The sequence below is a fragment of the Sciurus carolinensis genome, chromosome 11 (genome assembly GCF_902686445.1).
Source record: "Sciurus carolinensis chromosome 11, mSciCar1.2, whole genome shotgun sequence".
In the NCBI taxonomy this organism is placed as follows: Eukaryota; Metazoa; Chordata; class Mammalia; order Rodentia; family Sciuridae; genus Sciurus; species Sciurus carolinensis.
The window spans coordinates 15,095,264-15,120,576 of record NC_062223.1 but is presented as its reverse complement, the minus strand read 5'-3'; the positions used below and the strand labels follow the sequence as shown (position 1 = coordinate 15,120,576).

At 39.9% G+C, this 25,313-nt stretch overlaps 2 protein-coding genes across 2 annotated transcripts; both read right to left on the bottom strand.

Moving 5' to 3' along the window:
- Positions 1-34: 34 nt before the first annotated feature.
- Mrpl16 (mitochondrial ribosomal protein L16) lies at positions 35-4,148 on the bottom strand. The gene is made up of 4 exons (XM_047515929.1): positions 3,973-4,148; positions 3,677-3,733; positions 1,933-2,081; positions 35-810 (listed from the first exon to the last, which is right to left on the bottom strand). The coding sequence occupies exons 1-4, from the start codon at positions 4,025-4,027 to the stop codon at positions 325-327; spliced, it is 747 nt and encodes a 248-aa protein (XP_047371885.1). The 5' UTR covers positions 4,028-4,148; the 3' UTR covers positions 35-324.
- An 8,628-nt stretch (positions 4,149-12,776) lies between these two features.
- Cblif (cobalamin binding intrinsic factor) lies at positions 12,777-25,313 on the bottom strand. The gene is made up of 9 exons (XM_047515922.1): positions 25,235-25,313; positions 24,363-24,539; positions 23,115-23,228; positions 22,576-22,716; positions 20,872-21,053; positions 17,597-17,774; positions 16,240-16,441; positions 14,303-14,421; positions 12,777-12,838 (listed from the first exon to the last, which is right to left on the bottom strand). Exons 1-9 carry the CDS (start codon positions 25,311-25,313, stop codon positions 12,777-12,779), a joined length of 1,254 nt encoding a protein of 417 aa, XP_047371878.1.

Genomic DNA, 25,313 nt, shown 5'->3' with positions numbered 1-25,313 from the left:
ACGTCAGACTTTCATGAGTGGTGAGACGCAAACATCTGTTTCATTCCTGAAGACGTTTATTTCACAATCTACAAGAACAAAGAGCTCTTAACAACCCTTCTTTATCTCTTAAGGGATTAAGGGTGACCAATAAGAAGTTATACCCTGAGGTTACACTCAAAATTTTAAAAACCAACAAATAATTACACTTCTTCAGAAGTCATCCACCTCATGCTGCTGCTCGGTTATAACCTAAGAGGCACCCAGAGACTTAATGGGCAGGCTGAGGAGAAGAATGCAGATCCCCCTCTCAGCAGCCCAGGTCTGTGCATTCCTGTGCTCTCGCTACACCCGTTCAGGCATGTAGAATTTGCCCCAGTATTGACCCTTCTGGGTCAAGTCATATGGGCTCAGTACTTTCCGAATCCCCAGCATGTTGGCAGTGGCTATACGCTCAAAGGTCCAGGGGTTTTGGTTGTTACGTTCTCTTTCCTCTTGATCTTTGCGCATCTTCTCTAGGGACTCACGACTCACAGCCTTTGCTGGGAAGGGTAACTTGTGGGCAACCTGGTTCAGGAAATGCTGTACCTCTCTGAATTCACACCGCCCCCCCATCTCAACTATGAGGCGGCCAGCCTTGACGGGTGTCACGTAGTGATCAATGGCACCTTTGCCTCCCCCCATGCGCTGCCCAATTCCTTTGCGGGTAATGGGCTTGAAAGGGGCTGGTACTCGCCAAATGGCAAACATATTCTTGGGGTCCATAGAACGGTTGATTGTCAGGCGCATCATTTCAAAATGGCCCCAACGGAGATAACCACCTCCCAGTGCCTAAAAGTAAATGAGAGAATTAGAAACACATGGGAACTTAGATCTCTTTTATGGGTTTTATTATGTCTCCCCTTTTAAACCATGGTTTCCTATGAAAATGAAAACGTAAGGTGTAAGAAGTACTATGGAGGCAAAGCCTAGCATACGGTAATAAAAGAGTACGGCAAACCCATTCCAGTGGTAAACCAGGGAAGGCCTCTGAGGAGGTGACATTTAAAGCTGAGGACAAAATACTAGTTAAGGCAAAAGAAAGTGTTCTAGATAGAGGACCAGTTTATGTAAAGACCTGACAAGGCACGTAACCCAGTGTGGCTGGAGAAGTGGCAAGAGGTCCTGAGAGGTCAGCAGGGGCTGATCATGCAGGCTGATGAATAAAGCCTAGTGTGCACTCGCTTGTATAGCTACTGATAATTAAGTTTTTGTGGAAGTTACCCAACAAGTAAGGGAAGAGCTGCTGCACAGCCTACATTGTGGACAGTTCCATTTTTACTGAGTTTGAAGAGATCTCATAGTCTGGCTGGGAAAATTAGTCTCTCTCTTCTGCTTTTATATCATGGCAATTCCCCCACCCCCTTCATACTTTTGCTTTCTGTGGTTTCAGGTATCCAGTCAATATTAAATATTAAATGGAATATTAAATGGAAAAATTCCGAAGTAAACAATTCATGAGTTTTAAATTGTGTTGTTTTGAGCAGAAAGATAAAATTATCCTGTTCCACTCCATTGCACCTGGGACATGAATTATCTTACACAACTGTGCTATATAGGCCACCTGTTAAATCACTTAGTAGCCATCTAAGTTATTAGATGTACTGTCATGGTATCACAGTGCTTGTACCTAGGGTTCAGGACCATCCATAGTCTCAAGCATCCAGTGGGATACTTGGAATATATTCCCCATGGATACATACTACTGTACTGAAAATACTACTGTATTTTTACTCTACATTAAAAAAAAAAAGTGTGGCTTATATGTATTCAGGGTACCCAGTAGCCTCTGTGTACATCTGTTTAAAGGGCAGCTAGTGTGTGGCATCCTTGTGAGGCAGTTCTAATATAAACAGAAGGACGAGACTAGAAGAGTTTCAATTTTTTTTTTTATCTCTAGCGTCCTTCACTTACCAAAATTGCAAAACTGCCTTCTGTGAATTCAGTAGCTTCAGTGGAAGGTCCCCGTATGTCACTCAAGTTTTTAGGTTCTCTTCTTACTTTTGGTACAAGTGGTACTCTTTCAACAAATTTGAGCTTGGGCTTTTCAGGAATGGAAACATCTAAAAGGAACACAGTCAAGAGTAAGTAAAGTTACAAGTTTCAAAGAATTCATTTTCTTCTAGATAGATTTATAATAAGTGAAAGGGTTAAGAGTCATCACTGAATAATAATTTCAAAGGTACATTACATTCTTCTTAAGAATGCACTTAGCGACACTGCATTCTTCCAGTGATGACAATGGCTAATGCAATTGCTTCTAAGCCTTTGAAGATAGCAAAGTTTTAACCTTAAAGCTAATATGCATTTTTTAACTCCACACTGAGCTTAACACCTATTAAAGGAATTGTTTGGAAATCATTATTTCATTTAATTTGTAAACCACTTTTATAGCCTTGGTATTTTTTTTTAAAATGTTTAACACACATACATTAAAGGGCCAAATAAAAAATACACTGTTAACTATCTGAAAGTGAATGCTTGACATAAATACATCACTAACATCACTATCGCCCAGTTCAAGAAACAGAATATAAGGCAGAAAGTCTTTTTAATAATCTCTGTTTTATAGATGAGGAACCTGAGGCCTAGAGATGTTTTATAATTTGATTGAGTCCATTCAATTAAAAGAGCAAAGCCAGACAGCATAATTCTTTTTTTAAAAAATAGTTCACTACTTCTCTGGATGTTAATGGGATAGTAGAAACAATATTATATTGCATATAAAAATAACTAAGTTCTTCACTTCTGCCACATTTTTGTTGGGAAACTTATGACTCAGTTATCTTCTGATCAATGTACTGTCTTTGATATATGTACAGGCTGATATGCTGAGACCCACACAGTTCCTACGGTGTGCCACAGTGTGCAGGGTGAGGGTTGGTGGGTACAACCTCAGGCCAGACAAATGACATCTTTATCCTCTTGACAATTTGAGGGATGGGGAACCAAATATCTTGTCATTTATGTAAAAAAATCTCTCTTGCAAAACAAGTATGGCTCCATGATGGAATCATAAAACAGGAGATCTCAAGGAAATAAATTATCTGTGGAATTATAAAATTATTACTATTCCAGGTTATAGAAACTGCTCCTCAGCTTCCTCATGCAGCTAGAAATGAACTTGGTGATGCTTTTGACTACAAATCAGTATGTACTTTCCAGAACATAAAGTAGTTTAACAAGTACATGTTGAAGACCTTCAGATATCCATGTGCTTTTCGTTGTTTTGAGGTTACCAATATATTAAAAAACAATGGCAAATTAGATTTACAAAATTGAGGATTACTGTAAACGTTTACATTTAATTAGCACTTTATGTAATATTGTAAAATGACTGCATACATGCAATCTTATTTGGAGAGAACATCAAAAATTTGAGGCCAATTAATTTTGGCAGAATGGACCATGGGCCACATACCAGTGGTAGGCCATAGGGGAACTACAGAACCTTTTGATCCACTAAGAGCGGGGAACTTTTATGGGCTATCGTTATTTACCTCTAGTGTTCAGAACACCGGCAGTATCATATGCCTTCGATACATTATTTATTGAATTCGTGAATGGGGATAGGGCACAAGGACACCCTGTCTCCTACTTTCTGCTGGGTTCCATCGGAGAAAAGACAAAAAAGGAAAGTAATGGACAAAACTCTCACCTTCAAAGGATGGCACCGGGAGCAGCGTCTTTAGGCCAGCACTGGCGGGCATAGGATCTACAAAGACAAATCAAGTTGAAAGAGGTGACAAAGTCTCGGTCAAAGGTAGGAGCCACCGCCACACACAGCTGTGATCCTCTGGCAAGGGTCCCTCGGGTGGAGGTGGCGGCGGGAAAGGGCAGCCCCTAACCAGCCTCAGAAGCGCACACAGTCGTCTCTGGGTTTGGGAAGATGCAGCACTGGAGGGTGGGGGAGGGAGGGGAAGTCTTCTTTAAGGACCCAAGGGGACTTCTGACCTGACGCGGACGCCCGCAGGAGCGGCGCACTGGCGCGAGCCAGCAGCCTCCACATGGTCGCGGGCAGTCAGATCCCCTCCGCTACCCCGGCAGTTTCGTCGATCTAGAGTCCAGTTCTATAGAACCTGCCCAGGAGACGGCTTTGCCCGGCCGGAAGTTGCGTTCACGCAGGTCCAATCCGCACAATGTCCCGCCGGAAGCGGAAGAAACCCGAGCCCCAGAGTTTCGTTCCGGCGCTGCAGCCTGCGAGTCCTACGCCTCCCATCCATCCACGCCCAAGCGACCTCTTGGCTTTGTGGCGATTTCTACCCAGTTCTGCGTCTTTCCCCGGACAAGGACGGCAGGACTCAGGGTGTTCTCTTCGGAGTACTACACTCAAGTCCTGGGGTTAAACCCTGGGGTTCGCTCACCAAGTCAGCCCCTTACCATTCACTGCGTTTCGCCCCGTCTGGAGAGAAGCCACATTAGGACAATAGCACTGGGTGGCCATTGGCTTAACGTTTAAACCTTGCAGTGTGTCAGAAGTCGCCCGCCTCGTTTTATTAGCCCTCCCAACGAATCCCCGGAAGAGTAAGTCATACTCGCCCGGCCGAGTCCATCCCTAGAGTCAAAGGATTTGCCTTTCTCGGGGTCACAGCACAGGAAAACGTGCAGTTGATACTGCCGGTGACAAGTTCTGCTCCCTGTAATGTTGAAGTGTGAAAGCTAGAGAAGCACGCCAAGGCTAGCATACTAAGCAGGTTTTATTTAAGAGTAATAATACAGACTTCTCCAGGGAGGGAGAAGGGGGCCACAGCTGACGTTCTAAAGTCCCAAGAACTGAGCACATCCTACATCTTTTATAGGTTAAGGTCTTTTTTGTTCTCCAGTTCTCTCCCCCTTATCTCTCCTTCCTGCCTATGTGACTAGGCCTGGTTTTGCATAAAGTGAGAAGCCAAGGTGATTCAGGAAGGTAAGGGCCCAGGGGGCATTAATTAGCAGCTCCATGCTTGTAGTCCTTGATAAAGGCAGGTAAATTTGTAATCAATGGGCTCCTGAGATCCTTGACATTCCATTCTTCCAGGGGCAGTCTTCAACTTCCAGAGGCAGATGGCTTTCGTGGCCTTCATTTCCTTGATTTGACCCAATCCCCTATTTCTACACTAACCACCTGTCCCCAATTCTGGCTTCACAGTCAGGATCTGAGTACAATCTGTGAGCCCGAGATGGCAGTGAAAAGACAGTAGCTTAAGTTTTGTCACGCTTTGATGAAATAATATGTCATTTTTCTGGGAGAATGTTGGGTAGATTATTATTTTTTAATTGTTTTCATTTTTTTGTTATTTTGATTCATTGTACACAGATGGGGTACAACTGTTGTTTCTCTGGTTGTACACGAAGTAGAGTCACACTGCTTGTGTAATCATACATGTACATAGAGTAATGATGTTTGTCTCCTTCTATTATCTTTCCTTCCCCCTGACCCCCCACCCTCATTTTCCTCTATACAATCCATCTTTCTTCCATTCTTGCCTTACACTTCCCCCCAGTATCATCATCCACTTGTCAGAGAAATCATTCAAACTTTGGTTTTTTGGGATTGGCTTATTTCACTTAGCATGATATTCTCTAACTCCATCCATTTACCTCAAATCCCATAATTTTATTCTTTTTTATGATTGAATAATATTCCCTTGTGTGTCTATACCACATTTTTTTTTATCCATTCATGTACTGAAGGGCATCTAGATTGGTTCCACCATCTAGCTATTGTGAATTGAGCTGCTATAAATATTGATGAGGCTGGGTCACTGTAGTATGCTGATTTTAAGTCCTTTGGGTATAGGCCAAGGAGTGGGATAGCTGGGTCAAATGGTGGTTCCATTCCAAGATTTCTAAGGAATCTCCATACTGCTTTCCAGAGTGGCTGCACCAATTTGCAATCCCACCAGCAATGTATGAGAGTGTTCCAGGTAAATTATTTTTATGAACCTGAACCTTTCTAGTAATTAGAATGAGAGAAGATTTTTATCCAAACTCCTAAAACACAAATGGGATTAGCAAATGGAGACTGATGGCCGTTGTACTTAAATCATAATCTGTGTGTCACTTTCCCCCAAGATTTGATTTCACAAGTGGCAGCAGATAAAACCCGTCATGCCTGTGGAAGTTTTGGTAGGACTCTCTATTCATAATTTGATGGACCTGCATGCTGAATCTGCTTCCAAAGAGTTAACAGACTTTACGACAGCCACCCCATGTCCTCATTTTAACTTGATTACCTCTGTGAAGACCCTGTCTCCAAAGAAAATCATATTCTGACGACAGATTGGGGTTTAGGACTTCAGCACATTTTGGGAGGACACACTTCAGTCCACAACAGATGCCATCCCTCAGAAGTCACAAATGGTGAGAGATCAGGGACAGGCAAGATCTTCCTTGACAGATAAAAGGCAAACAGAGACACCCCTCACTCATTTTGTTTTCACTACCCTCTTACCTACGGCAGAACTGAGGCCGGGGAGGGAAGGAGCTCTGCCTTTGAATGGAATTCATAGTTGAGAATATTAGTTTTGGGCATTTTAGGTACTGGTATGAGAATGTTTTCCCTGACTAAAAGTAAAAAACAAATTTAAAGTTTAAGTGGAAGAGTAATGAGAAAATGATAAAACACAACAACAACCAGCCTCACTGGGATGGTTGGCTAAAGTAGTACATTAAAGTTGATTTCCATTAGCATTTTCTAAGTCCCACTTACTTTAACTTAACAATTGGTTATAGATTAGTTTTCATTTCTAGGGGTGACTAATATCAAGCTTTTTTGATTGTCTTTAATTTCATCCCCTGCCTTTTTTTTTTTGCAGTACTGGGTATTAAATCCAGGCCTTGGAGCATATTAGGTAAGGACACTATGTCTAAACTACATCCCCATTGTAGTTTCTGCATTTGAAATTTGCTTCCTTATATATTTTGTCTATATCTTAATCATACTGTTCATATTTTTTCTTATTAGTTAGAAACTGCTTGTTCTATACTAAATATGTTAACTCCTGCCTGGTTGTGTATGTTCTAATTTTTTTTTTCAATTTTTTTGTCTGCACCATGTCTTAGTTTTTTTTTTTTTTTTTTTAAGTATGACCATTTCTTTTTCTGCAATAAGATCTGCCAGTAATTCTCGTAAGAGTTCTTTTCCCCCAGTACCTCCGCAAACATTATAGATTTTATTTCACTGACACAAAATAATGGTATATATTTATGGAGTATGAATGCAATTTTTTTATATTAAATGTAAGATCTTCATCAAAAGAAACCATTAGAAAAGTAAAAAGCAAACCCATTCACACTGCAGGAAATGATGTTCATACCATGTACTGCAATATATGAAAAATTGCTCAACTTAGGAAAAGGGCAGACAAGATAAAAAATGGGTAAAAATCTTCAACAGATACTTTACAAAATTGTCAGTCTGCTGGAGTCAGGTCTTTTACAGGCTCTTGTGCATGTTAATACTTGATTTTTATCTTTGTAATTGAATTTTTAAGTTGGTGCATTGCAGTTAATACATAAAAGTGGAATCTTTTGTGATATGTTCATGTCTGCAAATGGCGTACTTTGATTTATTTCATTCTGCTGTTCCTCCCCTGTCCAATTCTTTCTCCCTCCCCTTGTTCACCTTCCTTTACTTCATCGTGCTTACTTCTATTTTCATGAGATTCCTCCCTCCTCCACCTTATACAAATTATTATTTATCTCTAACTTCCACACTTAAGAAAACATTCGACCCTTGGCTTTCTGAGTCTGGCTTATTTGACCCAGAATGATTTTCCCTAATTCCATCGGAAGATGGATTAAAAAAAAAAACATTTTTAGTTGCAGATGGACACAATAGCTATGTTTTGTTTATTTAGTTTTTTCATGTGGTGCTGGGGATTAAACCCCGTGCCTCACACTTGCTAGGCAACCACTGTACCACTGAGTCACAGCGCCAGCCTCAAATGTAATGTTTTGATACATGTATATATTATGCAATAATTTTGATTGTAAGAATATGTTTATTAGGGCCAGAGTTAGAGATCTAACATAATTATTCAAGTTGAAGAGTCTCATTTAATAAATGACTTTATAATGTGCTAGATTCTTACATAATTTTGGTTCCCTCTTCATATTTTATTCCATTCCCATGTTCTTAGACCAGTGCTACACTGTTTCTATTATTGTTAATTTATTACACATTTTTATATCTGTTTGGCCATTTGCAATCTTCTGTTTTTTTTTTTTTTTGCTCTTTTTTCCAAAAAAGTATTCTGGCTATGTTTTGCGTGTTTGTTTGTCAAGATGAAATTAAGAACTGTTATATTATGTGCCATTCTCTCTATTTTTATTTTCTTGGTTAAATTAATTAATTGATTGATTATTTTCTTATGATATGACAATAGAATTTGGTCAGTATTGTTCCCCAGAATTTCCCCTTTCCCTTGTCTCCTCCTCCTTCTGGTCCCTTTCCTCTGGTTTTCCTTCAATTTTCATTATTGGCTAAAATTCTTGTGACCCTCCCCTACCACCGAATTATAGGGCCTGGAGATGTCATTTATTTGGTTCTAGTTTCTTAACAGTGAATTATCTTCAAACATGATATAGGTCATTCACATATCCAATTAAAGGCAAATACAATTACATATAATTCTTAAATGGAGGGGGGCAGGGAATGTATTTGCTAGCAATGTATTTGCTTGAAGTATTTAAGACCAATCCCCTAAAGAAAGTTCAGACTTTTCTCCCACATCCTCAATAACATTTATTGTGGCTTGTATTCTTTATAATTACCATTTTGACTGGAGTAAGATGAAATCTTAGAATAGTTTTGATTTGCATTTCTCTAATTGCAAGGGAGGTTGAACATTTTTTCATACATTTGTTGATCGATTGTATTTCTTCTGTGACGTGTTTTCAGTTCCATAGCCCATTTATTGATTGGGTTATTTGCTTTTTGGTGTTAAGATTTTTTAGTTCTTTATATATCCTGGAGATTAATGCTCTATCTGAGGTTCAGGTGGCAAAGATTTTCTCCCACCTGTACATCGATGTTTATAGCAGCTCAACTCACAATAGCTAAACTGGAACCAACAGGTATCCTTCGACAGATGAATGGATAAAGAAAATGTGGTATGTATACACAATGGAATATTACTCAGCCTTAAAGAAGAATGAAATTAAGGCATCTGCTGATAAATAAATGAAGCTGGAGAATATTATACTAATTGAAATAAGCCAATCCCAAAAAAACAAAGGCCGAATATTTTCTCTGATATGCAGATGCTTATTCACAATCAGGTGGGGCTAGGGAAGAATATAGGTACTTGGAATTAGAGGGGAGTGAAGGGGGAGGGTATGGGGTACAAAGGATAATAGAAAGAATTGGATATTAATACCCTATGTAAATATATGATTACACTACTGGTGTGATTCTACCCCATATACAACCAGAAGAATGAGAAGTTATATTCCATTTATGTTTGATGTGTCAAAATGCATTCTACCATCATGTATAACTAATTAGAACAAATTTAAAAAAAAGTTCAGGCTTTACCACTGGTGGCCAATAGAGGTCACAAAAGTTCTTTTTATAGTCACTGCAACTGAACCCAAAGCATTAATGAGTCCACACGTGTGATTATGAGTGGAGGGGGCTGTTACCTTTAATTCAGTTTTTTTATTACAGCTAGTGTAGGGTGGGTAGCTTATTACAAGTAATTATACATATCTTCAGGAGTACAATTCTCAAAACTTTACTGAATTAAAATAATTGTTTGAGATTCTTCTAGGCCGACTCCCCATTTTATAGATGAAGAAATTGATCTTTTAATTATTTAGAATCTTGACCAGGTCATTAAGCTTACTTGCTAGCATGTATAGAATGATTGCTAAAAATATTTTTATTCCAAGTCCAGATTTCTTTTCACGTTGTATCTTCAGGCTATTTTTTTTTCCAACTGGAACTTACCTTTCTGAACTGAAATAATTAATATATATTTTTTATGCCAGGAACTGTTGGTGGGGATATATTGTTAAATGAAAGTGATTCTTTCTTGTGGAACTGTGAAAGAGTGTGCGTAGAAATAGTAAAATAGTGAGAAGAACCTTGGAGGAAATGTCAGGTTCTCCCCCTCCCCCACCCCCACTCCCACCCCAGTTTCTTTCTATGTATGTGCATATACTCTTGATTTTTGTTTAGGGTTTTCAGCAATTTTGTGCTACCATTTTTTTTTAAAATCAGGGATATTAGTAAATCCCCTGATTAACTCTTTCTTCTTAGGTAATTTACTGGTGCTAAAGGACCAAAAGGTAGGAATCAGGGACAGAAGAAACAAGAGGGTCATTGCTTGGAAAAATTCTTAAGTGGAATAATTGTTCCCAAATGAACAAGAGTAGAACTCTTTTATCTGTGAGATAATGACAAATGGAAACCAACTAGAAAATGTATTGGCAACATAGAAAAAAAAACCCGAAATGTCTTGAAAAATAGGCATATTTTATAAACTGAATTTATGTGACTTCCTGCCTCAAGGTACTGACAGGTGAATGGATTTCACAGTATGTTCTCACGTTCATCACTTATAGCAGTCAACTTTATTTTTATAGAGAATATACATTTGGGTACATTTTAAGGCATTTTGTCAAAGCAGAACTGCAACTCGTCATAGCAGATCCAGCTCATCCCCCTGCTCCCAGTCTTGCCAACACACACACACACACACACACACACACACACACACACACACAGCTTTTGGTCACACAATTTATTGTTAAGCAAAATGTCATTTTTGCTTAAAATATTTTTCCCAGGTTCCAGTTGCTCAATTATGTGTTAAATAGCTAAAACTCAGAAAACAGTGAAACAAAACCCCCAAATCACCGGTAATTGTCTCAAACAAGCCCCCAAAACACTGGTATGGATGATACCATAATATTGTGTAGTCTGCTTCATTCACTTGGGTGAATGTTCATGTCAGCAAGTATTTATCTTCAAGGTGAATTTTAGTAACCTTTAATATCCTATTATGTGGATGTGCCAGAGTCTACCTGTCCATGGTTCTATTGTTGGATGCATAGATAACTTCTACTTTTTTCATTTATGTCTGTTATACGTTAAGAGGGAACACCTTATTTATCATTCCTGAGATTTCCTTCTATTACAATGACAGTGCTGATTTTTTTGTGGGACAGATTGATTTACCTAACAGCTGGCTTGGGGATGAGGGTCTGGGCCTGGGCCTGTGTGATTGGTTCACATCTCTTTTTTCTGGGAGCCACATTGTTACCAGTGAGCAGGTTCTTGTTTTTAAGATGCCGGGATAGGAGGACCATGACTGGGAAATTCCGTCTGTCTAATGCTGGGGTTCAGTCTCGGGCAAAGAACTGGGAGTGTGCCTAAGTGCTGTTATCCAACAGTCATGGTTGACATTTTGATTCTTGTGTATCGTTGTGTCCTCTTATGATTTTTCTCTTTGCATAAATTTCACAACTGGGGTTTTGTGGGTCTAGTTTGAGTACAGCCATCCCTCGGTATCCTTGGGGGATTGGTTCCTGGACCCTCAGGGATTCCAAAGTCTGTGGATGCTCAAATCCCGTATATATATATATAATGGTGTGGTATTTGCATATGACCTAGTCATATCTTCCTGTGCGCTTTATATCATGTACAGGTTACTTATAATACCTAAGACAACATAAATGCTATGTAAATAGTTGTTAATACTATGTTGTTTAGGGAATAACTATAAGAAAAAAGTTGGTACATGTTCATTACAAATTCAATTGCAAGTATTTTAAATCTGCGTTAGGTTGAGTCTGCACATTCAGAACCTGTGAATTTATAGGGCCAATTGTATATTTTAGGGCTTTTTTTTTTTTTTTTTTTGCGGTGTTGGGGATAGAACCCAGGGCCTTATGCTTGAGAGGCAAGTGCTCTACCAACTGAACTATATCCCCAGCCCTATTTTAGGCCTTTTAATACAAATTTTCATATTCTTCTCTATAAAGTTTGTACCAGTGTTGACTCCTATAAGCAGAGTACAGTTATGATTGTCACATAACACATTATTTATTTTTATATTATATATTGTTATAAATATGAATTGTATTATATACTAAATATATAAAATTATATAAAACTATTTCAAACCTGATTTTACCCAGAACAAGCATTAGAAATGGAAGGGGAGTTCCGAACCATCTGAGAGTTGTCATGTGGAGTCATTTTGGCCTTGTCATGTATATTTGTCTGTACCTGTAGGTGTATGTTTATATTAGGTGATTTGAAAAAGGAGCATTTGGTATTAGAAACACAAATAGGACATTTTAAAAATATATCATGAGAGGTACTGGGGACTGAATTAGAACAAGATATATTCCATACTTTTAAAATTATGTCAAAATGGATTCTACTGTCATGTATAACTAAAAAGAAGAAATAAAAATAAACAGAAATAAAACAAAAACTTAGCATTTGTAGAAATAGGGAGTGCATTGTTTAATTAATCAAGAAAATTAGAATGATCTCCAAAAAAGTCAGCGGGACCCTTCCCCTCTCCCCAAGTTTAAATCAAGGCTGGTGGTCATTGCTTTGAGAATTGGAAATTTTATTTTCATGAGTTAGGGATGTTTAGACTCAGGAGGACTTTGCATCATTTATTCCATAGAGTGTTCTTTTGTGTTTTTACCAGATACAGGATAGCATTGTAGATATACACTTTTTTTTCTGAAACAAAGTGGAAAAAATTCACCTGTCTATGGAGATGTTCAGTAGAAACTGAGTTCGCCTCCTTTTAGTACTGGGTGAAATTGGCTGTGATGTGCTCGTTGTTGAAGGGAATATAGTCAGCAACTCCTGGAAAGAAAAGAATAACGTGGGGTCACCATGGTGGGTGTAATTACCCCTACCTCCCAAGTGATCAGTCCACTAAATTTGTTTGAGAAGTAAAATAACCCTAGAGAGAGATGGGCAGTTTGATTAGTGTGGAAGAAACATGGAGTTGGAATTTGGGGAATTCTTGTTTCTGGGTTGCTATTTTGTGGTGCATGTTTTTGGATTAGCTCCTTAGGATGTGTCAGCCTCTTTTTCTCCACATAGAAAATTTTGTATATTTAAAATAAAATAAATTTATACATAAATTTGAAGAGTTATCTTTCGAATTAGAAATAGTGACTGCTGGGTGCCTAGTACAGGACCCCACACTAATAATTTTACAACAAATGGTGGTTATCATTAAAATGACTTATTTCATCCAAAATTAGGGCATTCAAGGGAATATCTCACTTTTATTTTTGAAGCTTTTGTAAGAAATAGGGATGGGCAGTGGGTTGAGAATTTTGTCTTTCAGGACAGGGAAGATAAAAGATGACAGCATTCATTATCTTCCAGGTAGTTCAGGCAACAGGAAGAGTGACAGTTTCAGGTCCCAATCTTTTTGAATCTCAGAGACCTTTCCCTTTGCCATCTTTCTCTCAGAAAGTAATTGGCAGGCACAAAAATAAGTCTAATATTAGTTCCCAGGACAATTTCTTGAGAGAAAAGTGGTAGGACAATTAATAATAATAATTAGCATTTTTGAACACATGCTATACAAAAGACCCTGTACTTAATTTTAAATATAGTATTTTTAATCTGCACAATAACTCAAGAAATTGTTATAGCCATTCCCAATTTGTAACTGTGGAGACTGGCCCAGAGAAGATTCATCACTTGCATAATGCAGCTCTTATATAGAAGGGTCTTTTAGCCAAGGCCTGTGTGGCTCAGCATCTTTATTATATGCTATGCTGTCCTGCAAATTCTGATGGGCCAGGTTTTGTTAACCTATGACAGGTGCTAAGAACAGCTTTCACACTGTGATACTGGATAAAAAAATCTCCTTATGAAGCCACAGTCTTAGCACTGTTGTGACTTTGGTTTCCATCCCTCCACATGTCGACAGCCCATACCAGCCTAACCAGGTATCATCATCCTTAGACAAACCATACACCAGTGCTCTTTAAGTTGGAGGGTATATTAATATTTGTGCAAAAAATAATGAATGTAAAGGTTTTGCTGGAGTGTGAGTTTAGAAACCTGGGTTTGATTGTCTTGCTTCTCACATGCTAGATGCATGCCATGTACAAGTCCTTTTAATGTCATTTATATATATATGTATATATATATCACATCTATATTTATGTAATTACTATATATACAATTATTGGAAATACATTTATAGTCTCACAATTATTGATTAAATGAATGTGTGAATAAAATGAAATAATGAATGTAGCCCCCAAACTATGGAAGAAACATCCATTCCTTTTCCTCTCTTACCTTCATTCAAAGGTGTTTTGTCGCTGAGGAATTGCCAGTATGTTTTGTGATTTACATTTTCAGCAATATTGTTGATAGAAGAGACAACAAGGCCCCAAGATGTCATTGTGGTTTCAAATCTAAGGATAAAATAATACATAATTAATACCTCACTTTAGATCAGGCAATAAAGTGGGGGTGGGGTAAGATGAAGGGACAGAGATATTCTAAATGCTTCTAAAGATCATATAAATCATGCTCAAAAGAAAAAAATGCAAATAATTAATGAATATGAAATTTCTTTGCCTGAAATAAAATGAAATTAAAATGAATGGATTTTTAAAATCAAATTAAAAAAGTGTAAGTGCCCAACAATGGGTGAAAAAAATCACACAAATAATGGAATGAATATATGAGATTGAATATTTGAAAGTTATGAAAATAATATTTTTCAATAATTTTCAGTAAAATGAGGAAATATTTATGCAATAATGCTAAGTGAAAATTATTATACAGAAATAATCACAGCTATTTACAGTATATATAGAAAAAACAAAATAATAAAAAGTATTAACAGTGGTTATATTGTGGATGGACTGTAGATTTGTTTTCCTCTTTATACTTTTTCCCTCCCACATTTTATCATGTGTTATTTATCATATTTACAATCAGAAAAAAGAAAAGTCAGGCAACATTAAAGCTAAACTTAGAGAAGGAGAGTATATCCAGAAGGTTTGAAAATTAATCTCCTCTTTCCTTTCCATGAGTGGGCACTTTCCCTTGGCTCCTCCTAAACAGACTTACCTGTTTTTTCTTTATTGCTTTCTCTTTGCAAACTATAAGCATACCCAAATTTTAGTTTTGTCCTCTATGATTTATTCCTGTATTCTGCTCTTCCTGACAGGGGAGTGGAAGGAACACGACCTTCAGAGTCAGTCACATCTGGGCTCAGCTCTCCACTGCCAGTTACATACTATGTGATCTTAGGAATGCTCCTTAATTTCTTTGGGCCTAGGGTTTTATCTGTAAAATGGAAAATCTTAGAGCTGCCTCATGTTCTTTGGGGGGCATGTGTCTGCCATCACTGCACAGTTCCTTAACTTTGCCATCTCTATCAGAGTACTTTCTGGTCTCTTTTGCCTTTCTTAACGTCTTTTCCAAGGACTTCCTCTAAATGCCTCCCCTGTTTCTAGTTTGAACACACATTTTTAAACCAGTCTGCTTTGCTCTGGAAGACGTTCTTCTCCACACCCCATCAATAGTTTTGAGGCTTCCTCTTGCCTTCCACTTCCAGTCACTGTCCAGTCTTCCTTGGTGTGGTTCCTTCATCCTAGGTGAGGGCCTTGTCACTTCACAGCTTCATTACTGTAGACACCATAGCTTTTCTCTTTGCCTCCTATTCTCATGGTCCAAGGAACCTTTTATAATGTGAGTGTCCTTACTCAAAAACTTGTAATGCTTCTCTGCAACATGGAGGCTGATCTCCTTAGCCAGGGATTTCAGACCTTTTACACTGTCATCCAGCCTACCCTTCCAGATGTCACTTAATTCAGCCCTGTGTTCTCTCCTCTGTGAACACTGACCTACTCACTAACTCCAGATTGCAAACTATAAGCATTCTCCAAAGTTTAGTTTTTTTCACTCCTATCTCAAAGGCTCTGTTATAGCACAGATTCCACATCTTCCTAAATAGTACCTAGTTGTTGGGGCCCAAAACCATGGAGCCTTCTTTGACTGCTAATCCACAGTGGACTCTCCTTGACTTGTATGACTTAACATTGGCTCCTTTGGCTTATATTGACTTGTATGATTTAAATTGTCATGAGCTGCTCAAGAGGTTATTAAATAAAAGCATGTTAAATTATCAGAAGGAATAAAAGTAAAGATGTGGAGGATGGAGAGCGAGGATATTTGGGGGTAGGGCTGGGAGAATGGTGAGCTACACTCTAAGCACTCACTTGAACATGGAATTTTTGCGCTGTGCTTCTTCCAGGACAACAAGTAACACTGATCCACTTCTCACGCTAACCTGGATGGTCACATTGAAGAGCAGGTCTACTCCTCTCAGCTGGTTGTTTATGGTATATGTGACAGTGATATTAGATGCTAAGGTGGGGACAGGGGGAGGGTAGTTGGGTTGAGTTGGTTGCACCTCATGATCTGTGAAGAGTGAAGATGTAAAATATGTCAAAGATTATGGGACTTCTATTGTAGGTGTGAAGTCTGTTACTGATCACTTATCCCAGAAAAATTTCAAGAAAGTAATAAGTTTCAGACTGTTTAACAAGGTACTTGGACAACTAGTGTAGAATCCAGGCAAAGACTCTGTGACCAACTTGTTTAAGTTGTTTAAGTTGGGAAACAGCCCAAGGAGTTAGGTGAATATATAGTATTCAATATGGTTGGAAACATTTTGCTTGATTTTGGTCTCTACAGATTCTGTGTTGAAATGGATAGGAGCTTATAATCTTTTCTTGCCTTAGGAAGTTAATTTAAGAGAATAATACTTTATATTGGTATTTGATTAGAAAGAAGAGATAGAAATCCATACCAATACTAGTTACCTCTGGAGTACAAAATTTTGATGAAGGATCCCTACTTTCTAAATGCACATTTCTGCAATATTTGAATTTTAAGTATTTCTGTGTTGTATTTATGACTGAATAAAATATAGATATTTCAAATTAAAAAGTAGCATGCTATATTTCCACTCCATCACTTTCGTGTTTTGTGAGCATCAAACTTTCATGATTAGATCTTTAGGCCTGGCTAAAATGTCAGCTTTGTTCTCTTAAGCCTCCCAACTAAAATCAATAATTGGTCATTTCTTTTTTGCACTGTATATGGATTTAATTTTATGTTTTTAGTTTAATTTAAAACAAGTAATAATAATACATTTTTCATTATTCCAAATATTATTGGTTTTGTGTATTTACTTATCTCCTACTTTGTAAAAAGCAGGTATGATAAGATTTGCATAATGTTTGGTGATACATTTGTCAAATGAATGTGAATCTATTTGGTTGTTCAGACCATAGGCCTCCCTCCACTAGCATCCCACAAAATGCTTTGTCCATAGTGGTCCTGAATAAATGTATGCTGATTGAAGTAGACATAGGGCTGAATTCTGAGGGTTGACTAGTATGGCTGCATGCTAGCACATGCTCTTGGGGATTTTAAGACGGGTGTGTCTCTGTACACGTGGGAGAAAGACGTAAAAGGTCTACATGCCACTTAACATTGACCTACACTTCATCTTGGCATAAGTTGCTGCCTTATGACATAAGTGGAGGTGGAGGTTAAAAGAGTTCTTACCAGGACCGCAGGTCACTTGGGGCACATCTAGGTACGTCTTGCCTTTCAGGGAAGGAAGGATTTGGGCAATGGACATGGGGTTTTGGAATTTCCCCTGCTTAATCTCATCAAGTATTATATCCATAGTCTTCTCACAGTCCCACTTCTTGTTAGGTTGCTCAGGTGTCACTGAGAGAGCCTGGGATGAGAGGCAGAGAGGGGAGAGGGAGGGAGGAAGAAAGGGACAGAGGGAGGAAGAGGGGAGGGAGAGGTATGTAGATGTTAGGCATAGCTGCACTTACGTGCCTTGAAGGGACACGTAGGGTTGGGAACTATGTTTGTCTTCCTCAAGTCTACATCTCTATCACTTAGCACAGTATCTGCCACAGTAGTCACACAACAAATACCTGGAGATGATCAGATTCAAGGAACACCAGTAGGGCTGCCATATTTATGAACAGATTTTGGATGCAGAGTGAGGGTGAGAATGGGCAAAGCAAGCTCCAGGGGGAGCTGTAGTCTAGAACAATCTAGAACAAAATGTAGTTGATTCCCTTTGTTATGTGTTGTCATGTAGAGCCTGGTGAACTTTCTCCACAGCTTGTAACTGTCAGCACTGCCAATCAGAGGCTCCAAATGAGGGCCAGCCCATGGGCTGGGCTGATCTCAGTGCACCATCCCCTTGGGGACAGTGACTGGTGGATGCATGAACTGTTCAGTCTTTTCCTGACATACAGATATGGGGGGAGAGAAACACTTCTTTTTCCTGTTGGGTTTTTTCAGCTGGGACTGTGTGAGCGAATGTTGAGTCATCATCTTGAAATACTTTGAAGAAGCCATGTAGCAGGAGAGTATGAGGGAAACCAGGGCTGAAATTGAAAAAAAAGGGGGGTCCTTGACATTATGGTTTGAACCCTTTTTTTCCTGATTATTCCTGAAACCTTGGAATCCCAAGTGTATATGAAATAATAAATTCTCATTTTTTTTTAGCAAAATGAGTTGGATTTTTGTTTCCTGAAAAATGAGTCTGATTAATACACCAACCAATTCACTTAACATTGTTGAGTATTTTTATCTAATGGGTAAAATAAAAGCACAATTCCTGCCTGCTTTTGGGAGGTTGTCATTTAAAGTTCTGATGGGCTAATATGTAAAAGAATTTTGTAACATGTGATATAGACACTGTCATTACCACATTCCTTCCTTTACAGTTGTGCTGGCTAAGGCCACCAGAGCATGTTAAAGGGCTGGAATTGCTGATGACTCTTTTGCCTGAAGCTGGTTATGGGGAATGGGAGAAGGTAGAGAGGAGTCAGAAATAGTTCTCTTAGCTAGAGAGAGTAGTATGGCCACTTGTGACATGTATGACCACCCTGTTATCTTTGGCAGACATGGACCATAGATCCTGCTGCAGGTGACTTTACAAAGCAGTTTGGTTTAAGGAACATTAGGTAGATACTCCTCAGGAACAATATCCCCTCAAATTCTATTAAGCAAGATGTTTCCCCTTGGGACAAAACATCAGCAATGCCAATACTCCAGATTGTTAAGCTATTATATGTAACTGACCATGAACAGTGAACAAGCATGAAATTGCACCTGTGATTTTTTTGTATATCACATTTCTTTTAACCTGGTTGCAATTTTGCTATGGTAGAGAAAATGAAATTCCAAGAAATTAAGTATTTGTCCAAGATAGTGGGCAGATTCAGAATTCAAACCCAAGTTGTTATAGCTCCAGAACCCTTTGATCTCAATGCCAGAAAGTTTTAGATTCCAGGGAGGTTATATATTAGACACCTGCTGACTTCAGATATCAGGCTGCCTGAGTAAACTCCAGGGGGCCGTGAGGAGGTTATGCATCTCAACTGACAAACTCACATGGCCTGTGGTGTTTGGGTTTGGAGGAGGTCCTGCCTATTGATAGGAAAAGCTTTAGTTCCCAGGAACAGCTTATCAGAGTGTACCTAACAGGTGATAAGATCCAAAACATAATTCACAAGGCAAATTTACCAAAGTCAACACTTCTCTATCAGGCATTAAGTTGAAGCAAGGTTATTTTAGGTGAGTCATGACTTTCTTCCCCCTACCCCCACCCAATTCTTATATTCATTTCTTCCAGACTACCTGTTTTCTTTCATGGAGTTTTCTAGACCTAAGTATTGGGGATTCTCTTGTATGATTGACTCAACCATGGAAAAAAACCCAATGCTTTGTACTATGACAGACTCTTATTGGCCATGACATGAAAATTGACTTGATTCTTATTAGTGACTCCTAGACATGGTATATTGGGATGGGAGTTTTGGTTTTAGTCTTATGTTTAACATTAACTGATACTTAGATTGTTTATGCCCTTTCCTAATTTTTAATGTGTGGAGAATAACAATATTGGCATCTCTTTTCTCAGGAGACAGTTTTCTTCTAGTAGTAGTCCAAAGCTGTATTAGGTTCAGGGCTGGCATCCTAACCCCAGCATTCTCCCTTTCCTGACTTGGAGATTTCATGGTGCAACTTTTCTCTTATCCCGTAAGATACTTTGAGACTTCAGAGCATGAATTTCTCAGTATGGATCAGAGGATTTGGCCCCAGGTAACTTTTTAATTTCTGATTCTAGTTGGTTCTCTCTCCCCACCATCCTGGGTGCAATAGCAGAGGATGTTGCCTTAATCAACTGGGAAAGGGGGAGGGTGTTTCTGGAGCTATCAAGCAACATCTTACCAAACCCAAGCCTGGAAATATTCTAGGGAGCATAGGACTGAGTGTGGACTTGGCTAACAGACATGACTCTACTATTTACCAGGGATTTTTGTGAGTAGACGTTAGATTATTTTCATTAACCATTTAAAAATGAAAATTGGCCTTTTTTGGATCAGGACAAAGGACTGAAAAGAGCACTTGGTGGCAAGATTGAACCAGAAAATTCAATATTTTTTGAGGACCTGTTTTAATATCATTATGTATACATCAAACTTTCAATCATCTATAACTCTGAATAGTAAACTGGTTATTATTAGTAATAAACCAAAGCATTTCTTTTATTTAATTTTTTTCCCAAGGAAGGAAAGTAAATGCATATGGATTTGTTTTCGTATTTTACCTATGAGATAGGAAAGATGAACACTTACCTATCCATTTTGCCAGTGGGGAAACTGAGGCACAGGTGCCACAAGAAACCTACTGCGAATCACATTAGTTGGGCTTTTCCGGAGATGTCGGCAGACATCTGGTCTCTTGATCCTACAGTCTGGGCTTAATGGCATGGACTCGCTCAAGAGCGTCCAGGATGTGTTTACCTGCATGGCAAGGCCAGTACTGTAGATGTCCCCGATGATGCCATTGTCCTTGATCCTCAAGCTGATGTTCTCCACAATGTGCTTTAGCACCTGACCAAACAGGACTCTATAACTTTCCTCAGAACCTACAGGGATCTTGTTGTACATGCAGGTCAGAGCCAAGGCTGCCACTGCTCCCGTGTCTGTGAATCACAGAGGGGACAGGCCCACCATCATCATCGCCACCACTGTGTTTTGAACAGGTGACATTTCTGTGTGCTCACTGTGTTCTAGTTACAAGATTTAATCTAGACCTCAGGACGACCTGTGGAATAGGAAACTTACTTACCTGCCTTTAAGAGATGAGGAGATGGAGGCGCTGAGAAGTTCACTAACTGCCCAAGGCTACACAGCCAGTAGGCAGCAGGGCCAGAACTTGAACCCACATCTGTGCTACTCAGCAGCTCATGTTTTTAATTAATGTCGACTGGCGGTATGTTCAATCCCCTGCTTTTTGTCCCAGTTTTTATCTTTCAAAAATTCACCCATTTTTGAAAGTCTGGCCATCCCCACCTGTCAGTGAAGTCTTCTTTGTCATTCGCAGCCTCTTTTCTGAACCCCTTTAGCATTTGTTGTTTCGCCTCTTCTGTAATTTCAGCATCTCTGCTGTGCTTTGTGGCTGTTATGCCCCGTGAACGCTTGGATATTGTGAATTTTGCATCCCCCAGAGCACACAGCACAGGGACCCTGTCATTGTTTGTATGTGATAAACCTGTGTGAACTGAATGAGGAAGTTCTGGGATGAAAAGATCAGAACAAATGGAAAACTTGCCAGGTAGCATTTTTTGTTTTACTGATCTTTCCCTCCCACCCCAGTCTCCACCTGAAAGTCAGGTGACTTCATTCAGGGCAATAGTGGTATTGAAACCCAAAGGCAAAGAAGTTCACAGTTTCTGGACTGGCTGAGATGCCCCAGAAATGTGTGAGGTTTCAGGTGCAAAAGGGAGACCAGTCTATTCTTGATCCACAGAGAGGGGACCAGAATACGTTTACCTGCTGTTGATAGAAACTGAAATGTAACAGGTTGCTGATGAAGCATGGATAAAGGGCAAAGCCTGAGACATTGCTACTGATGAGAGAGTGGCAGAGGGCCATGACAGTGACCCCTAAAGAGAAGAGATCATTACACACAAAGGGGTGGACAGAGAAAGGGTGTGGTTGGTGTTGCAGAGGAAAAAGCTTTCATATACTAGCAGTAGAAAGCTTTCAGATTGAAGGAATAAGAGGGTCCCAGTGATTCCTGAGGGGGGAACATTATGGACTTAGTAACTGTTTAATAGAAAGAGGCTATTTGGATATAATAAGGAGAAGCATTAGAAAAGCAGAGTATGGAAGTATTAGTAGCAATTACAGAGGGTGCAAGGCAGGGCCGTTTAATTTGGAAGTAATCCCTACACGTGGGCGACATGTTTATTGTTCCCAGTGGTGCTTCTGTAGCTGCTAGACATTTCAAGTTTCATCCTTATTTCTACATGTTACTCTCTCCCCTTTTTTCATTTATTCCATTATTCACATTCCCAGCACACATGTGCTGAATGTCCCCCATCTGCACAAGCTCGCCTGGCTCTCAGGTCCTCCTGCAAGACCCTTACTTCCCTGTCCACCACTTCCCACCACTCAGCACACTGTGCCCCTCGTGTTCTCAGCTTGTGGCCGCCTACTCACCCACGTTGAAGGGAGACGTGTTGGATAGCAGGGTCTTGGCAAAGCGGACTGCTATTGGCAAGGTTGTCTCTGAGTTCTTCTGGCACAGGGCCAAGATTGCCAGACTGGGCCCATAGAATGTGGTCACTTGGTCACTGGGGCCTCAGAAGGGAATAAAGAATCTTTCTTAGACTAACATTCATCGTGCCGGAGACATTTATGAAGGATAAAACTAAACTCTTTAAATAGAAATTGCTAGAAAACCTGTCACAGAAAGAAAGACACAGTATTGGCAAAAGGTGACTTCAGTGTTTTCAGAATGTCATCTGGCATTTGAAAAGAATAAAAGGGACGATGCTGTTTCCGGTGAGCCTGACACATCTGTTGACTTTTCTAGGTTTTATTTTTTTTTTTTTTTTTGACTAAGGAGTGAATCTGTCACTGGTGGAATTATCAGAGAAGGTGACATTGTAACTCTCCCCACTCTTTTCCTTTCTGGGTTTAAAATTTTCAGGAAGAGAACTCTGCTCACTTTCCCCTCCCTTCCCATGAGGTCTTACTTGAAGGTGCCCAGTTCTCCATTTGCCTTTGCAGAACCGACACTTTAGTCCCCGGGTCTCGGCAGGAGGAGGTGAGGGCCATGATGGTGAGGGCGAGCTGTCCAGGGGTCAGGTCTGTGGAGGAGCAAACGGAGCAGTGACACAAAGATGTCCTCAGGGGAGGGGCCACCAGGGACTAGGGCTGAGCACATCCGGGTCATTGTGATTTTTGAGAATTATATACTCACATAATGTTTTGATCTTTCTGAAGAAAGGTATATGGAAAAATACTTAAGGGAGTATTCAATCTTTTGTGTGATCTATGACCCTGACAAGAATCTCTGGTATCTGGTTTAAAAAGCAGCAAGCACATTCACACCAATTTATCTATGAAAATGTTCAGCTACAAAATAATTTAAAATTTGTTATTGAACTTGGGCCTCAAGGTGACTCCTGTGGGGTAGGTAGAAGAGAGATTTTTATTGTCATTGTCATTGCTATTAGTTGTGGTGTTATTGTTATAGAAGGTGAGGTGACAGTCCCGGCTACTGAGGAGGCCGAGGCAGGAGGATAGCAAGCTTGGAGCCAATCTGGATAACTCAGCAGGACTGTCTCAAAATAAAAAATGAAAAGGACTGGGGATGTAGCTCAGTAGTGACTTTTGGGTTCAATCCCCAGTGCTGCCAATAAATAAATAAACAAACAAATAAGAAAACAAACAAACAAAAAGAAGGTGAGATGAGATTGAGCCACATCCAGTGATTTGTTCAAGTCACAGAATAGCTGGCTTGTGTGGCTTATGCCTGTAATCCCAGCTACTCAGGAGGTTGAGGCAGGAAGATGGAAAGTTTGAGGTCAACCTGGGCAACTTAGTGAGACCCTGTCTTAAAAAAAGACTGGAGATGTAGCTCAGTGGTAGAACACTTCTGGGTTCCATCCCCAGTACCAAAACAAACAAGCAACAACAACAACAGAACAAAAAACAAGAAACTCGAACTCAAGGTTGCAGTTCGTAAGTGGCACGTTGACAACTGGAATCCTGCTTCCATGCGTCCAGTAGGGAGCTCTTTTCCGCTTCACGGTCCTCCTCCCTGAGTGCTGTCACTTCACGCAATTCCTTTCCAGGTATCTTACCAGTGTGTAAGGAAAGGAGTCAAGATACAGTCAGAGGCGCATTTGGGTGTGTTGGGGGATGACACAGGTTGGAATCTGGGAGTGGCTAGTGGTGTGTGTGGCTCTTGGTGTGGGCCAGGGGCTCAGACGTCTCACCGGCAGTGTCCCTGGCCATGAGCTCATAGGTCAGGAGCTTCTGGGCCTCCAGGTTGTAGGCCCCGGCCAGGTTCATGGCAATCAGGATGCTGGGGTTCGGCAGGGCTGACGAGGTCACCGAGTTCTCCATGAGCACTTGTAGGCCATCCACCCAAGGCTGCTGATCTGAGGGGACAGCTGAGAAGACAAAAGCCACTTATCAAACCTCTTGCCCTCGTTCCCTCTCCTCAGAAACATGAGTGCCATGTTTTTTTTTTTTTTTTTTATCCTTTTAATAGAAGACTTGATTGACTTTGGTAACTTAAATGATTGAAGAGAAATACAGAAAATGTTGATTTTTTTTGATGCAATTCATCCTTATAGTTTCTTAAAAACTCACATCTGCATTTTTAAAAGTTATTTTTCATTTATTATCATTAAGTAATATGGCTCATGGACATTTCACATGACTTCCGGTAACTTCCTAGAAATAACTGTTTGCCTTGCCTCTATTTTCACCCCACTCTTTCATGAAGAGTATTAAAGATTTGGAACCTGCTCTGTCCTCAGCCATTCCCAAAACCTCCCACTGGTAGTGGTGCCGGATCTCAGTGGCCACTCGGTGTCTGTCTCGCACCAGCAAGCGTCACTCCTGCAACAGTACTTCAGTTTACCTTAATAAAAAAAAGCATCAGCTTGGCTCTCAAAGAGCTTGTGCTGTTGAATCAGGAATGATGAACAGCACACTCTCACCCCCTGGCTCACCCACTTTGGAACTTGTACGGTGACTGCCATTCCAATGGCTTTCTTATCAGCGGACCTTTGTGTGAGGTCTTTGACTCTTCTCGGGGGAACTGCTTCCCTGGCCTCCTCAGAACAGACACCATACTCACAGCACAAGCTTCGGGTTTGGGTACTGGTCCCAGTCATAGCCCAGAGAAGGCTCAGGAGGTAGAGGGCAAGCCGAGCCAT